Consider the following 16,918-nt stretch of genomic DNA (forward strand, 5'->3'; position numbering starts at 1 on the left):
AGACTGAAATTACTTATGTAAATAGAAAGCGTTTCCACTCTGTTAATGTGAAAATTCATGTTGTGGCAAGATATATACCGTCTTTTTCTGAAAATAAGACATCCCCCGAAAATAAGCCCTATCGAGATTTTCGGAACTTTTTGTAATATAAGCCCTCCCCCGAAAATAAGCCCTAGTTAAAATAATGTGAAAAAAAGAATTCGTTAAAAAATGCTGTTGATTTATTAAGTATGTTTAGCTTCCCTAATACTCGTATTTCAGAGAAATGTTTGAAATAAAATACAGTAATCCCTCCTCCATCGCGGGGGTTGCGTTCCAGAGCCACCCGCGAAGTAGGAAAATCCGCGAAGTAGAAACCATATGTTTATATGGTTATTTTTAGAATGTCATGCTTGGGTCACAGATTTGCGCAGAAACACAGGAGGTTGTAGAGAGACAGGAACGTTATTCAAACACTGCAAACAAACATTTGTCTCTTTTTCAAAAGTTTAAACTGTGCTCCATGACAAGACAGAGATGACAGTTCTGTCTCACAATTAAAAGAATGCAAACATATCTTCCTTTTCAAAGGAGTGCAAAGCAAGCAGTCAAAAAAAAAATCAATACGGCTTTTAAGTATGCGAAGCACCGCCGGTACAAAGCTGTTGAAGGCGGCAGCTCACACCCCCTCTGTCAGGAGCAGGAAGAGAGAGAGAGAGAGAGATAGCGAGAGACAGATAAAAAAAATCAATACGTGCCCTTTGAGCTTTTAAGTATGCGAAGCTCCGTGCAGCCTGTCCTTCAGGAAGCAGCTGCACACAGCCCCCCTGCTCACACCCCCCTACGTCAGCGCAAGAGAGAGAGAGAGAGAGAGAGAGAGAGAAAGTAAGCTGGATAGCTTTTCAGCCATCTGCCAATAGCGTCCCTTGTATGAAATCAACTGGGCAAACCAACTGAGGAAGCATGTACCAGAAATTAAAAGACCTATTGTCCGCAGAAACCCGCGAAGCAGCGAAAAATCCGCGATATATATTTAAATATGCTTACATATAAAATCCGCGATGGAGTGAAGCCGCGAAAGGCGAAGCGCGATATAGCGAGGGATCACTGTATTCCGAGAAATTCATTGTTTACCTCTACAGTTCGTTTCAAATTAATTCTTGGAATTTATCTTAAAAATACAACATAAGGCAGCATGAATACATAAATATTGTGTCCGCTCTGCTCTGCTGTGTTGTACTGCGTCGCGCGTATCGCAGAGTATGGTCGAATGAGGTGGGGAGGGGGTGGAGGGGGGCATGCATATGCGGAATGCGACGGAACGCGTCGTTGGCGCACACTATAAATAATTGTTCGTTAAGGCAGCAGTCTACATTGAGCGACAGTGCAGATACAATGTTTGTTCATTTCAGTCTTGTAAGTCTGATTATTTCCTCATACGTAATTTTATTTTTTATAAAGTGAATAATTTTTAACTGCAGTTAAAATGAGTACAAAACGAAAGAGCTATTCCGTCGAGTACAAAAAGGGAATTGTGGAAGACTCCAGGGGTGTAAATCTTGATTTATGACGATGTTCCAGAAGACGATGACATGACTGTAATTGAATAAATTTTAATTTCTGTATTCTGTGTAAAATAAAGAAATATTAAATAAAAATATATAAATATACTTTTATTTTTGTCCTCCCCCGAAAATAAGCCCTAGTGCGTATTTTGGACCAAAAAAGAAAGTAAGACAGTGTCTTATTTTCGGAAAAAGACGGTATATGTGTGGTAAAATTCACGTTGATGGGTTTTTATACAGGGAAAGTGTGCAGACTTTGCTGACGCAGTTTTATGCATCTGAATTATTATTTTTTTTTGCATACGCATGTTTCTGTTTTTATCCATACGCCATGTTTTAGTGTGCAAGGCATTATACATACGTTTTTAGTTTGAGGTGTACAATGTGAAGAGGAAAAAAAAAACAGAACTGTTTCTTGTGATGCTCCAGTGTTGCTCACACAGTTCTTGAATCTCAAAAACTGATCTGCTATGACTGACAGTCCCTTATCCCGGACACCACTGGCTCATTCACCTGCATGTCTCTGAGCTTACCCCTTAACAGGGATGGCTGGATTTTATTAAAGGCTCTGGAGGAATCCAAAGACATTCCTTACTGTGTTGCCAGCTTTTTCCAGGTGGGAATAAGCCTTGTGGATCAGATAAATAATTACATTCTTCACTCCAGTCTTTGTTCAGTAGGCAAACTGCAGTGGGTTCAGGTGGTCTACCAGAAGGGAACTTCTGTAGTCCTGGACCAGCTTCTCAGAGGTTTTCACTATGTGAGACACAAGTGCCACTGGTTTGTAGCCATTGAAGAGGCACCTATCTTCTTTCAACAAGAAAAATGCAGGATGTTTTCCACAGCAGTGGCACTTTTTGCAGCCACAGTGTTTGTCAACACAGGCCATATGACCTCGAGGACTGACTCCATCTGGTCCTGTGTGTGGCTTCCTTAGTTTTCTTTTCACTTGGGATTTTAGTTATGAGCAGCCCATTCTGATGCTCAGAGGTGTACTCGTCACTGACCATTTATGTTGATGTTATAGGAGTTATTGATTTAGTGGACTTGGTGTAGAGGGGACTGGTTATTGGAAGAAGTTGGCAGTGACAGGAAAAATCTATTAAAAAAAAGAAATGGGTCCAGGGTGTTGGCTTTACCCAATTTCCTTTTATCAAGCGAGTACTGGATTGCTTGAGTCCAAGCATTATGACCAGTCCATTCCAGACATATTCTGAGTGAGTTTGGTTTCTGTTTTGTTGCTTTGTTTTATTTTTTTCAGTCAGTTTTTTTTTTTTTTTACTTGTGTAGTTTCTTTTTCTTCAGCACTTGCAGTGTGTCCTTCAGAGTCTTTGTCACCAGATTTGAGCATTCCCTTTACTGTCTTTTGTAATCTTAGTTTGATTTGTTTGTGTAATTATGCATAGTTCCACCTCTTAATATCTCAAGACAGTGCCTTGTTGTAACTTCTAATATTGCTATGCTTCCCATAATGTGCATGTTAATGCTTTACTTGGAATAGAAATAAAAAAAAGACTGCTTTTTAGAAAACCACTGGAGCAGTATAGACTGAATACTTTTTTGAGTACTGCTATCTACACTCTTGCTGTATCTACCAATTTAGCAGTGTTGAGGATTGTTGGACCCCATGTTTATGTGTATATAATTCTTTTGAGTTCAAATCCCCTTCTGCTGTGTATGTAGATGGTTGATCTCTAATGGATGGCAGTCAGTTTTCTTTGTTTATAGACCCTCTCCCTAACTGAGAGCTTCTGCCCCTGCTTGCTAAATAGCTCAATCTGAGGATTCATCAAAATTATTTCTTTGTTAAAAAATGTTCGAAACTAACTTTAACTTTAATGCTCCAGCTAGTTAGCAAAGTGTGGTGGCAAAACAACAAATTGTACTTTACACTTAATTATGCTTACTGGTACAAGTGTCTTCAATAAATCAAATGCTTAAGATGTTTGAATTGTCAGAGCTGTTGGTTGGAGTAGAGGGCTAACCCGTGAAGAACAAAACTGTCCATAAAATCATGGCTCCAGACTGTGACTAAAGTGGTCACAAATGTCACCAAAAAATACTTTGCTGATTATCATTTCTAATTATACTAGGGGGCTCCGCCCCCTGCTCGCTTCGCTCGCCAACCCCTGGTGTTGTGAATTTACAAAGAGCGTGATGTATGAATGAGATATAGCATAGTGTGAAGGTGTAGATGACGCATATAGGAAGCAAATAAAGTTGTCCATGTCCAAAAACGGGCTCAGAGAGGTAGATGCTAACTTTGTGTATGGTTTGTCCTTGTGATTTGTTGATGGTTATGGTCAAGGCAGGTCTAATGGGGAACTGTCGCCGTTTAAGTGTAAAAGGTAATTCCAGGTAAGAAGTTGTAAGGTAATTGTAGGAATTAGAACAGTATTGTTAGCATGTGATTCTGTAAGAAGTTTTGCTTTAATAACATTGTGTGGCATGGTGTTGACGACTAAACGTGTACCATTGCATAAACCCTGTTTAGTGTTAAGGTTTCTTAATAGCATGATTATTGTTACATTTTTAAGGCTAAGATTGTGTTGGGGTAATCCGGCTGGGTTAATAGTGTTCAAATATTCTAAAGGGAAATTAAGATGGTCATTGTCGTCATCAGAGTCAACTTTGTCAGAGCTTAGAAAGAGCTGTGCCACTCCAGGAAGTAATGAAATGACCTGGTTATTAATGTGATCAACATTAATATTTTTTGGACATAATATAGTTCGTTGTGTTAAAAGGGGTATTTGGTGTAATGAGATTGTTGTTCCAAATATCTCCGTAACTCTTTTGAAAGCAATGCTAATTGTCTGCGTATTTTAAGGTGGATTGAAGAATAGCCGAGCGCATGGCATGTGGAACAATAGCTAAGCACTGTGTAAAATCTCCTCCTGATAAAAGTACCTTTCTTCCAAAGGGAATATTATTATTCATCAACGTTTGTAGAAGTTTATGAATGGTGTTGAGTAAGTGAGTGGATGCCATTAGATGCAAAAGCAAATGAACTATTGTAAGATCTAATGCAGTTCATAAAGTTTTAACTTTAAGGTATTGCGTTAGTTAGAAGCTTCTGTAGATATGCAGGATATGAATGTAAAGGAGGCAGTCTAATTTGACCCTTTTGACAATAACGTGTAAAGTCATTACTTGTATTGCCAGTTGTTTCTTTAGGGAAGTCAAGTGAATGACAATGATTGCAAATGACATTCATTAATCCCAATGAATTTTCATGAATAGTGGACTCATTATTGAACGCGTTGTCAGCTAAGTGGCGCAAGCATTTAGCAGGTGTCTGTCGTTTATGTCCTTGACGTGTATGTTTTGTCTGTGCCGTTTGAGAGGCGCGTCGTTGTATGTGCAGGATTTGGGACGTGCTATTCTGGAGCTGTAATCGATTTGCCTGTGCTGTGTGAGAAACCCGTTGCAGTTTACGGCGTTAATTGTTTGTATTGAGGCTTGCCCGTTTTTGTATGTCGGTTAGTTGTCCGACATGTATTTTTTTTTTTCATGCGGGTTCGTGTGTTTGGTCCCGTCAGTCGAGCCGTATTGTTTTGTACCCGTGAGCGTGAATTCATGACTTGTTTGTTCTTCAGCGTTAGAAATATGGATAAGTAATAAGGAGGATCGTACTCACTGTTAATATGGAGCCTTTTCTGTGGTTGAACGGTTAATAGTGCATCGGTGTAATGAGATCGACCTATGCTGCATAATATGAATGTGTGCAGATGATGTATATTTAATACGGACGGTTCGTTCAGTAATGGGGCTTTGTGTCTCATTTCTTATTTATGTTAGTGTGGTCGTGGGTCCGAGCTGTGCCACTCCAGGAAGTAATGAAATGACCTGGTTATTAATGTGATCAACATTAATATTTTTTGGACATAATATAGTTCGTTGTGTTAAAAGGGGTATTTGGTGTAATGAGATTGTTGTTCCAAATATCTCCGTAACTCTTTTGAAAGCAATGCCAATTGTCTGCGTATTTTAAGGTGGACTGAAGAATAGCCGAGCGCATGACATGTGAAACAATAGTTAAGCACTGTGTAAAATCTCCTCCTAATAAAAGTACCTTTCCTCCAAAGGGAATATTATTAATCATCCACGTTTGTAGAAGTTTATCAATGGTGTTGAGTAAGTGAGTGGATGCCATTAGATGCAAAAGCAAATGAACTATTGTAGGATGTAATGCAGTTCATAAAGTTTTTACTTTCAGGTACTTCGTCAGTTAGAAGGTTCTGTAGATATTCAGGATATGAATGTAAAGGAGGCAGTCAAATTTGACCCTTTTGACAATAACGTGTAAATTCATTACTTGTATTGCCAGTTGTTTCTTCAGGGAAGTTAAGTGAATGACAATGATTGCAAATGACATTCATTAATCCCAATGAATTTTCATGAATAGTGGACTCATTATTGAACGCGTTGTCAGCTAAGTGGCGCAATCGTTTAGCAGGTGTCTAAATATGGATAAGTAATAAGGAGGATCGCACTCACTGTTAATATGGAGCCTTTTCTGTGGTTGAACGGTTAATAGTGCATCAGTGTAATGAGATCGACCTATGCTGCATAATTTGAATGTGTTCAGATGACGTATATTTAATACGGACGGTTCGTTTAGTCATGGTGCTTTGTGTCTCATTTCTTATTTATGTTAGTGTGGTAGTGGGTCCGAATCCTGCTTTTTGTGTATGTTTCGTGTGCTATGTCTGTAGTCTGTCCCGTTTTGTGTCCAATGGGTTTGTGTGGCGCTCGCGTCTGACTTCTTTTTTTTTTTGTGCTAGGGGGCGTTGCCTCATTTGTGTGTCGTGGGTCTCAATTCTCTTCTTTGTGTGTGTTCCGTTTCGCGTCTGACTCCTTTTTTCTGTGTGCTATGGGCGCCTCATTTTTTATTTTACGTTGACTCCTTTTTTCTGTGTGCTATGGGTGCCTCATTTTTTATTTTACGTTGCTTTGCATCCGGTTTCCGTTGCTTGGAAGGGGGGTTTTGTGGGGGCGCTTGCGCAGTGCGTCTTTTGCGGCTACGGCCCATGGTCGGATGTCCCTGCGTCCATCCGGTTTACCATTCTCGGTTAGTAATATGGATTGCCAGTGGTGAATGAAATCACTGAAACTTCAAACTATATTTTAACAGATGGAAAAAGGGTGCCTCTTATTGTTGAGTGGATGTGCTGATGTGCTGTTAATGTCAGTATGTGGGTGGGTTCCTCCTTGGAGGAACTTGATTCTTCCCTGCTCTGAGTGCTTAGGACGCATGGCGAAAATGATATCAGGCTTAAAGATGCATCCGTGAAAAATATTTCTAACTACATGGTACGGCTGATGTGACGGCCATGTATTCCAAATGGTGAATTTTTAAGGAGAGGCTGGTTACGGTTGTGCCAGATTAATTAGCGAAGGGCTGAATATGACGCAACAGGTCATCAAAATGCAAGAAAGACATGAAAAGCATTTGAAATTCATCTGCATGTCATGCAAGCCCCCGTTATGAAGGTATCTATGCCCCATGAAATTCAGTTTTGTTCTGACTTAGCGCACACGTACAAAGGTGTAATTGTTATGGATTTCCTTATATTAGTGCATATTTGCATGCTAATCTTCTTTTGAGTTATTGCATGCTCTGTGTAAAATTCCAGCCTGTCTATCAGTAAACATGCATGCACAGCTGCCTGACCTCTGTTTCTTCATGCACAGCCATGTCATGAAGTCTGCTTTTTAAGGTTGCAGGTGTATTAAATTATATTGTTGTTTTACTGGGGTGCTCTGTGATTGACAGCGAACAGTGGTATCGATAAATACCACCTTGCTAGTTGCACACACCAAAATGACTGAAGTAACATTATACGTTCTGTTACCAATGTATTCTTCAACAAAGAAACATGAAAAATGAGATTACGAAAATATTAATAGTAATAATTATGGTCATGTTCACAGTTATTAGCACCATTTCATTTTTTGCTTAACTTGTAGAATATCTTTAGAAATAATTGAATATACAGTTAATTTAACCAAAAAACGTTGTTCAACTTACATGTAATGATTTCAAAGAAGAAACAAGAAATATGACATGGACAGTAATAAAGGCATTCCTCCTTAATATTTGGCTGCACAGTCTTTGGCAGTGGTTACTGCCTCCAAACATTTTTGTAGCCATCTATAAGCTTCTTGCACCTGTCAATTGGAATTTCTCTCACTCTTCTTTTTGAATTTGGTCAGTCTGTTGAATGTTTGCAGGATTCCTTTCCCCAGTGGCAGATTTCAGCTCTTTCCACAGATTTTCAGTGGGGTTAACATCAGGACTCATTGCTGGCCAGTTTAATACGGCCCAATTTTTTTCGTTTCAACTATTCTTATGTGCTTTTGGATGCATGCTTTGGAAGTTCCTGTTGCTGAAGAACCTCTTTGGCCTTTGCCTTTAAAGCTCTTGTTGGTTTAGCGTGCAGCTTATGGCATGTGTCGAAACCATTGCTTCAGATTGTTCTGGATTAGCCTTTAGTGGTTTGGATGTTTTGTGTGGTGTTTTTTCCACAGTTTGCATCAACCCTCAAAGACTTCTCTCATCAATTTTTCTCTTTCCTTCACGACCAAGGAGGTTTTTGACCGTTCCATACTTAGCTAACTTCTTAAAAACATTTTGCACTGTTGAAACAGGGATACCAGCGTCTTTGGAGATGGCCTTGTACCCATAACAACAGAATCCCTGAAACTTAAGATTTTTTCGTTGTTCCTGACCTCCTCTAGTTTTTGTGACATACACCTAGAAGCTCGTAGCTCCTTATCTCTGTGCTAATAGACCACTTTTGTTTTACAAAGGAAGGCGGAGGAATTGACGTCGTCAGGGCTAGGACTGGAAGTTACGTTATCGGGACCTAGTGGAATTTCCTGTAACTGGTCTGCAGTGAAAAGAGAGAAAGAATCAGCGTACTCCGCCACACCCTGGTCTGGCATGGAATTACCCTTATTCAAGCCCTTTAGCTGCTTCCCATGTGCACTAGACCATCGGTTTGAGGATGATACACTGTGGTTTTTAGATACTTTATTTTAATTAACTTCGCAGTTTCCCTGAACATCTCCCAAGGTAAAAGGCATTGATTGGTCTGTCAGAAGTTCTTTAAGGATGCCGACTTACACAAATGCCCCTACGAATTCCCATGCGATGGCTTTAATAGTAGCTGAGCGCAACGGAACAGCTTTGGGATACCGGATAGCATAATCCATTAGGACTAGTACATATTTATCTCCTCTAGCTAAGGGTTCCTTGGGTCCTACCAAGTTGACCCCAATTCTTTCCAATGGGACATCAATAAGGGGAATGGAAACAAGAGGAGCACGGTCCCTCCTAGGAATTTGATGCAGTTGACACTCTGGGCAGGATGTGCAAAAGCAACGAACCTTCTCATTAATTCCTGGCCAATAAAATTGAAGCTTAATCTGCTCCAGAGTCTTTTCGGTGCCCAAATGGATTCCTAGGAGGTGGGCGTGTTCTAATTCACAAACCTGCCCGCTGGACAGTCCATGGGATTAGCAGCAACTTCCGCATCTCCCACTCAAGCTCCGCCACCTGATATAAAAGTAAATTTCTAAGACAAAGTGAGGACCTATGGCATGGGCTAATGAGAGTCTTGGCCATTGACAGGAACTACTGCATTGTTTGCAAATTTAAGGGAATAGTCATTCCATTATTCCCTTTTAAATGAAGCTGGTGTCTCCCTGAAATGATAATGTAACTGGGAGTGGGAGTCAAGACCAAACTCAAGGGGAGTGGTTTCCTCCCATATCGCCGCTGCAACGGCTGATGACGTCTTAGCCCATGATGGTTCGAGGATCGCCATGTCACTCTGAGTGGCCGCATCTTCTCTTTCCGCCGGGTAATTACACGGTTTGGAGGCAGCTTGAGACATATCATCTCCTTCTAAGACTAGGCCCAAAACGTTTAGAAGTGGAAGATATTTAACCGCTTTTACTTTTATGCCAGGCCCACCCCAGAATCACCAGGAACGGTGGATTTGGGAGGGCCGGTAGTTATATTTTTTTAGTCCTCCTTCGTAACTGATGAAACAGGTGGCGGGATCTGTACCAGCGGGTTTCCCCATAGATGCAGGTTAGGCTGGTCTTAACTCTTAGCCACTGTTGGTGGTAACGCATATCGGCGAGCCACAATGGAAATGTTGCTGCTGGAGTCAATTAAGGCCGTGGGTTTATATCCATTAACAATTACCACTCCTGTACAGTATGTGGAATCGCTAGAGGGTTCGTAAGTGCACAACACCCTTCCTTTTCTCTTCATCTGCATTCCCCTTAGTCACCAGGCAGACAGCGCGCCCATGAACTTGGGGACTTCGGTGTTTTCTCCAGGTGGTGACGGATGAGCCTTTGCTGCAGGACGTGATCCATCTGGGTTTGACTAAGTGACAGTTTTGCCCTCCCAGCTCAACTATGTTGGAATATTTTTGACCTCGGACTGGCTGGGTGAGATGTTTCGGAAGGCTGTTTATAAATAAATAGCAGGTGACCTGCTTTAATATCTGTTGGGGTTATTCTTCTTCTGGCCTTAGCCAGTGTTCCAACTTAGCCCATATTGCTAAAGCCTTTGTGTGGGTTGGCCGCTCTGGGTCATACTTCCTCTGTTTTACTTTATTCACCTGCTGGTCTGGGGCTCCCTCACTTTTAGCCAAGGGCTCTGCCTTGAGTGAGCATAATAAGCCCCTTTTGCCTCCCCTATTTGGATCAGCCCAGTCCTGTTGGCCCACCCTGCACACTCTCCGTGGTATCTAGTTTGCCTGGTTATGTGTACTGTGAATGGAGCTTACACCTGGTCTTTCCGAATCATGTAATGCCCTTCCCCCTGGAAACTCCGGTACGGTACTTTTTCCACCTGGATTTTAGTAGCTGTTGTACTGTATTCTTCAGGCCCTGCTCCTGGTATTCCTTGGAGCCATCCATCCTGCCAACTACCCCAGTTGTCAAATGAATAGACAAGGGTTTGGGGCAGCCCCCCCATATACCTGAAGCCCAACTACAAATTTGAAAATTGATTGCACAATAGTACAGAATCGAGTCCAGAACAAAACTGCTTTGGATAAGGCAAAGATGGCGGTTTTAAAGAAAGGTAGAGGAAGTGATGTTGTCAGGCTGTCTGCTGTTGAAAAGCTAAGGTGAAGCTGAAATTTATCTTTTGGAGTGTGTGATTTACTGTAAGTAGGATTAGAGTCCTTCTTCCAATTAAATATCAGACCACTTTAGGTAAAGGTTTATGAAATTAATGGTGTGTTTGCTATTAAACACTAAGCTTCATCAACTTGCTAGTTGGGATTTTACTTTAAAAAACTGTAGACAGTCATATCTATATAAATTTCATATTTAATGTGCCTCTCTGTCCTGTCCACTGGAGGAGACGCTCATTCCCATAGCTGAGCCTTTGTCATTGAAATGCTTTTCTGTTTACAACATGAAAACTGGACAACTAACATTGACCTAAACCTATTTATTTAAAAAGAATCTATTGTCACCTTTTTTTCACTGTGTCCATGTGTCCTATCCTTTGGAAGGGGCAGTTATTTCCATAGCTGGAGCAGAGCTCCCTGTCTGCTGCTTACAATATTAACACTGGACTGCTAAAATTCTTCAAAATGTATTTTGAAAGGTTGTTGCTTTTTTTTAAACAAGAGGAAAAGAGGGCTGCATTACACTGAATGGCCCTCTGGAACAGACTTTCAGTGACACAGACTCAGAGCTTGAATAAAATATACTACTTTTAATGTCTGTACATAGGGTGAAAGTTATTATGACATTCAGTTACCCAAATCATCAAGACAAACACAAAAGTACAAGGGAACAATGCATTGCACAGAAAAAAAAAAAGAATTTGGCACACATACATGGTGGTTAGAAAGATAAGAGACTGAAAGATTAATATTTTACACACATGATTATTTAGTGCCTAAGTTAAAGCTATTGGCTCCTAAGTTTTTTCTTTTAGGAGCCACTGGCTCCTTGAGGTGAATTATTGTCTGGAGCCCTGTATAATCTACTATGCAGTGGTTTTGTTTTATTCCATGTGTTCACTGGTGTTTACATTAGGGACTTGAAGGAAGTGTCTTCATATTCATTAGAAACACTTCTGCTACTGTCCAACTCTAATTGATTTATTGCTGTTAATGTGAGCACTAATTTTGGTTAGGTACAGTACTAAGCAGAAATGAATATGCATCCTTTGAAAATGAAGATTTTTTTTTTTTTTAAGGAAAGAATTTTGACAAAACATGAGTTTTATTAAACACTAGCTTTGTATGGCTGTGCTGTAAAAAGCCCAGGCTTCTAGAAACAATGGATTCTGGCACTTCAATCAATCAATTGCATCGATTATGCATTAGTGGCTAAGCCAGGTTCTCTGTCCTTGGAGGTTTCGTTTTGCCGATGTGCTTGCCTCATTTGTCTATCAGCGGCTAAGCGAGTTTCTCTTTTGTCGACGATTTCAATTTGGCGACAGAGTCGCTTTCTTTGAGCTTCATGCTGTAGCCTTGCATTTCCAGGCCGGACAGACAGACACACTTCCACACGTAGACATTTATATTTAAGATGTGGTTTATTAACAATATTAAAGCTAAGATGTGGTTTATTAACAATATTAAAGCTTTGTCACTAAAATAAGATAAGAAAATAGTACATTTTATTCGAATTAAGTGTTGTAAAAATAAATACATCCTACAACAAATTCCTGTAATTCTAATACAGGTAAAATTCTGTTACAACGAACTTCCAGGGACCTAAAAAATATTTTGTTGTAATAAGATTCTGTATTTGTCACTATAGTGCTTTCTTTAACTTGCATCCAGGTGTCTGCAATCATTTCAATAGCTTCTTTCGCGTTAATTTTAATCTTCTCCTGTCTACAAGTTATGCAGACAAGAATTTTTCTCAGCATTTCCTTGCGATAATACACTTTCAGGGTGCGAATGATGCCCAAATCCAATGGCTGAAGCACTGCTGTGCAAATGGGTGGGAGGAATTCAACGCAAACATTATCTAAATGCGGAAGCATGTTGTGGGCAGCACAGTTATCAATCAGAAGCTGAATCATCCTTTTCTTCTTCATATTGTGAGGTTTCTGAACTCTTTTGGGATCTGCTGCTCATTGGGTGGTGTGATAATTGATTAGACTCATCTGTAGTTGAATTTCTGTTAATTAGTATTTTATCAAATGTTATTCTTAAGTCATATGTTGGTGTGTATTCACATTTACACCATAGTTTTAAATCACTTTAATAAAATTCTAGTTTTTTCTTTTGCACTGACAAATATCACTTTCAACCATTAAACTAAAGGAGTGGGCAGGAGGAGTACAGGGACCTAATCAAGGTCTTTGTTAAATGGTGCGACTCAAACCACCTACACCTGAACACCAGCAAAACCAGGGAGCTGGTGGTGGATTTTAGGAGACCCAGGCCCCTCATGGACCCTGTGATCATCAGAGGTGACTGTGTGCAGAGTGTATAGACCTATAAATACCTGGGAGTGCAGCTGGATGATAAATTGGACTGGACTTCCAATATTGATGCTCTGTGCAAGAGAGGACAGAGCCGACTATACTTCCTTAGAATGCTGGCATCCTTCAACATCTGCAGTAAGATGCTGTAGATATTCTATCTGACGGTTGTGGCGAGTGCCCTCTTCTACGCGGTGGTGTGCTGGGGAGGCAGCATAAAGAAGAAGGACGCCTCACGCCTGGACAAACTGGTGAGGAAGGCAGGCTTTATTGTAGGCATGGAGCTGGACAGTTTGACATCTCCTGTCAATAATGGAGAATCCACTGCATCCACTAAACAGTATCCTCTCCAGACAGAGGAGCAGCTTCAGCGACAGACTGCTGTTAATGTCCTGCTCCACTGACAGACTGAAGAGATCGTTCCTCCCCCACACTATGCGACTCTTCAATTCCACCTGGGGTAGGGGGGGAGGTAAACATTAACATTATACAAAGTTGTTGTCTGTTTTACCTGCATTTTGTATTACTCTTTAATTTAATATTGTTTACTTATCAGAATGCTGCTGCTGGAATATGTGAATTTCCCCTTGGGATTAATAAAGTATCTATCTATCTAAACCAGGTTTTCTGGACTGTTTTATGGTATAGGACCCCATAGAAAGTATTTAATTATAAAGAAATGGTGTTGATTTTCTAAAAAATCCCCTAGGGTGTACTTGTTTATACTGCACTGTACGTATAATACTTTGGTGCATCATTACTTAAGTTTTTCTTTTGTATAGTGTGCTTGGTTGCTTTTACTATATTGGTCTTTTTAATGCTATATTTTTTGTGTATGTTTAATTTTTTTACCAAGTTGTTTTTTAACATGATCTTTTAAGCATTCATTACCTCATTATGTCCTCTTAATTAAACAGCGTTTGGTTTCTGTGAATACAAGGAGCCGGAATCAACATTAAGGGCATTGCGATTACTTCATGAGCTGCAGATCGGTGATAAAAAGCTTTTGGTAAAAGTGGATGCCAAAACCAAAGCTCAGCTAGATGAATGGAAGGCCAAAAGGAGAACTGCTAATGGGGTGAGTCACATTTCTTCCAATTAAGTGGTCACCATACAGTTGTCTAGGAGTATTTATGGTTAGTGGAACATTCTAGATATTATTCAACTAGCAAAATACCCGCGCTTCGCAGCGGCAAAGTACTGCTTTAAAATTTTTATTAAGAAGAAAAGTAAACCTTTTTTTAACTGAGGGAAAATATACCAATGGTTATTTGTTAAGGATCTCTTTGTATACCATGTTGTCAGTTCGGCCCTCGGGTTGTAATATGACCAAGCTGTGCGCTGAGCTTACTCCTGAGCATGCAACGTATAGTTGGTCATGTGAAAAGCAATCTTGCCTCAAATAAATGCCAACCTTTTGTAGGGTCTGTCCCTGAGACTTATTAATTGACATTGCGAAGCAGAGCCTTACTGGAAATTGGAGGCATTTGAATTGAAATGGGTTTCATCAATAACTTCGCATCCAGCTTTTGAGAGTTTAAACATTCATAAACATCAAAGTGTCCACTACTCAAATCGTCACCTGTGAATCTATGATGTTTAAGAGGCATTGGCGGTTGTCCAAAGGTGTAAAATACAAGGGCAATCCCAAAAGTAAGGTCTCCTATTTTTTTAGAAATACAAACAACCGTTTATTTTCTATGCTTACATCATTTTAAAGGTTAAAGACTTATTTATTTTTCTACATAATCGCCATTTCGGTCGATGCATTTTTGTAGACGCTGTGGTAGTTTTAGAATGCCCATGTCATACCAGCTCGCCGCCATGTCCTTCAGGAAGCGTTGAACCTCAACTTTCACCTCGTAGCAGAATCGCCTTCTGGACTAATGTTCTTTCAACTTAGGGAATAGGTAGTAGTCACTGGGTGCCAAGTCTGGACTATAGGGTGGGTGGGTGATGAAGTTCCAACCGCCGATCTTTACGCATGTTTTCCTCAACCTTCGCGACTGTCTCGTCGGAAATGGACGATCTCCTGCGCAAACTTCGCACTTGGCAGTAGCGTTCAACAGGACCTCCATTTTCAAGGGCTGCCAAGCCAAGATTGAGCATCCCAGCGAAGCCACACATGCTTGTTTGGGAGCGGAGGAAACACCAATCACAACAGTGTGGCCAGCAGCCATACGAACAGTTTCTCTATGTCCCCACCGCTTTGGAGACCTTTCTTTTGAGATTGCCCTCGTATTTGGCCATTTCGGTACACTTGATTGCGACAACCGAACAATTCAGCGGCAGCCATCAACTTACATGCAGAACCATTAAGCATTTCGCTCTTATAGTGCTCCTGTGTAGTATAATTATCTCCTGTACCGTCATCAGTCCACACCTTGAACCTGTCCCAGTCATTCAATACATAAGACACAATCTTCCTCCGGATATCAAGAGTGAGCCTGATATGGCCGTGCAATATGTAACAGAGAATGGAAAAGGCAGTCGCCATCTCCAGGCATGGAAACCACTCGGTAAGTGACAGTTCTTTGATCGATGGTGATCACCTCGATAGACATGTTAATGGGGGTACGGTTGGAACGATAAAGGAAATGGGTACCCGAACAATGCAAACTAAGTCTAAAATACCTACACAATAACTATAATCATAATAAACAAACAATAAAACAGCGGAGAAGCCGTGGATTAAATAAAAAGGCTGCAGTTATCAGCAGGGAGACGTGAATACCTTGGTGAAGCAAGGAAGGGAATGAAGAGACCGGAGCGACGGATGGCATTATATAGGCAGGCTGCCAACTACGTGGGAGGCGTGAGGATGGGGGACCCAATGTCGCCTCACACGGCGACCGAGCTGCAGGCTATGAACGTATATATGTACGTAAGTAGGATTCAGTTAGCGTTGGGAACCCGCATACCAAATTTCTTGATTGACGACTGTTGGAAAGTTCAATATGGCGGCCGACAGTGGCGTCATACCACCGAAATAAATATGTATAATCGGTTTCAGTTAGTGCAGGAAACCCGCCTACTAAATTTCATGAAGACGGGGCCATAAATAAGAAAGTTTAACATGGCGGACGTTGTCGACCGTTATGACTGTTACACGTAGAATTTTGAAATGAAACCTGCTTAACTTTTGTAAGTAAGCTGTAAGGAATGAGCCTGCCAAATTTCAGCCTTCTGCCTACACGTGAAGTTGGAGAATTAGTGATGAGTGAGTCAGTGAGGGCTTTGCCTTTTATTAGTATAGATGAAGTACTCCTACATAATTAAGATGTGCATGTCTGCTGTGGAAAAGCTAACGTGAAGCTGAAATTTATCTTTTGGAGTGTTTGATTTACTGTAAGCAGGATTAGAGTCTTCCTTCCACTTAAATATCAGACCACTTTAGGTAAGGCCTGGGATAGTAACGGTGCTTTTGCTATTAAATACTAATCTTCATTAATTTGCTAGTTGGGATTTTACTGTTAAAAATGTAAGTATGTTTATACAGGACTTTTCTAATGAGCCTCTTAGTCTGTAGGTATTCCTTAAGGAACTAAATTGCACTAACCATTTGATAACACCTTTATTAAAGTTAGGATGGTATTTGTTTTGGTCTCAACATTTACAGGGATGTCCAGTAAACAGACTGGTCAATAATGAGAGTAGCTGAAAGTTCTCCTTTATAACAGGAAACATGAAAGAAGGAGTTTCACAAATATGAGGAATTTGAGTATTTCCAGGTGTCATAGATTCAGTGTATTTATTTTTTTCTGCTAGTGGTGTGTGTGTATTGGGAGGTGTAATTGGTTATTTGATTTATACAACTTGTTGGTTGTGAAACACCTCACACAAGATGACAGTTATTCATAGCAAGGTGAGCATTTAATGAAAACCTTCA

At 40.5% G+C, this 16,918-nt stretch overlaps 1 protein-coding gene across 5 annotated transcripts in view; it reads left to right on the forward strand.

Moving 5' to 3' along the window:
* rbm25b (RNA binding motif protein 25b) overlaps window positions 1–16,918 on the forward strand; it is a 97,963-nt gene that overhangs the window by 40,620 nt on the left and 40,425 nt on the right. For all 5 annotated transcript variants that reach the window (XM_028821514.2, XM_028821513.2, XM_028821509.2 and 2 more), the window contains exon 6: window positions 13,947–14,107. In XM_028821514.2, coding sequence (XP_028677347.1) covers window positions 13,947–14,107 — 161 coding nt within the window. The remainder of the gene's footprint in view (window positions 1–13,946; window positions 14,108–16,918) is intronic.

Source organism: Erpetoichthys calabaricus, chromosome 16, assembly GCF_900747795.2.
Source record: "Erpetoichthys calabaricus chromosome 16, fErpCal1.3, whole genome shotgun sequence".
Classification (NCBI taxonomy): Eukaryota; Metazoa; Chordata; class Cladistia; order Polypteriformes; family Polypteridae; genus Erpetoichthys; species Erpetoichthys calabaricus.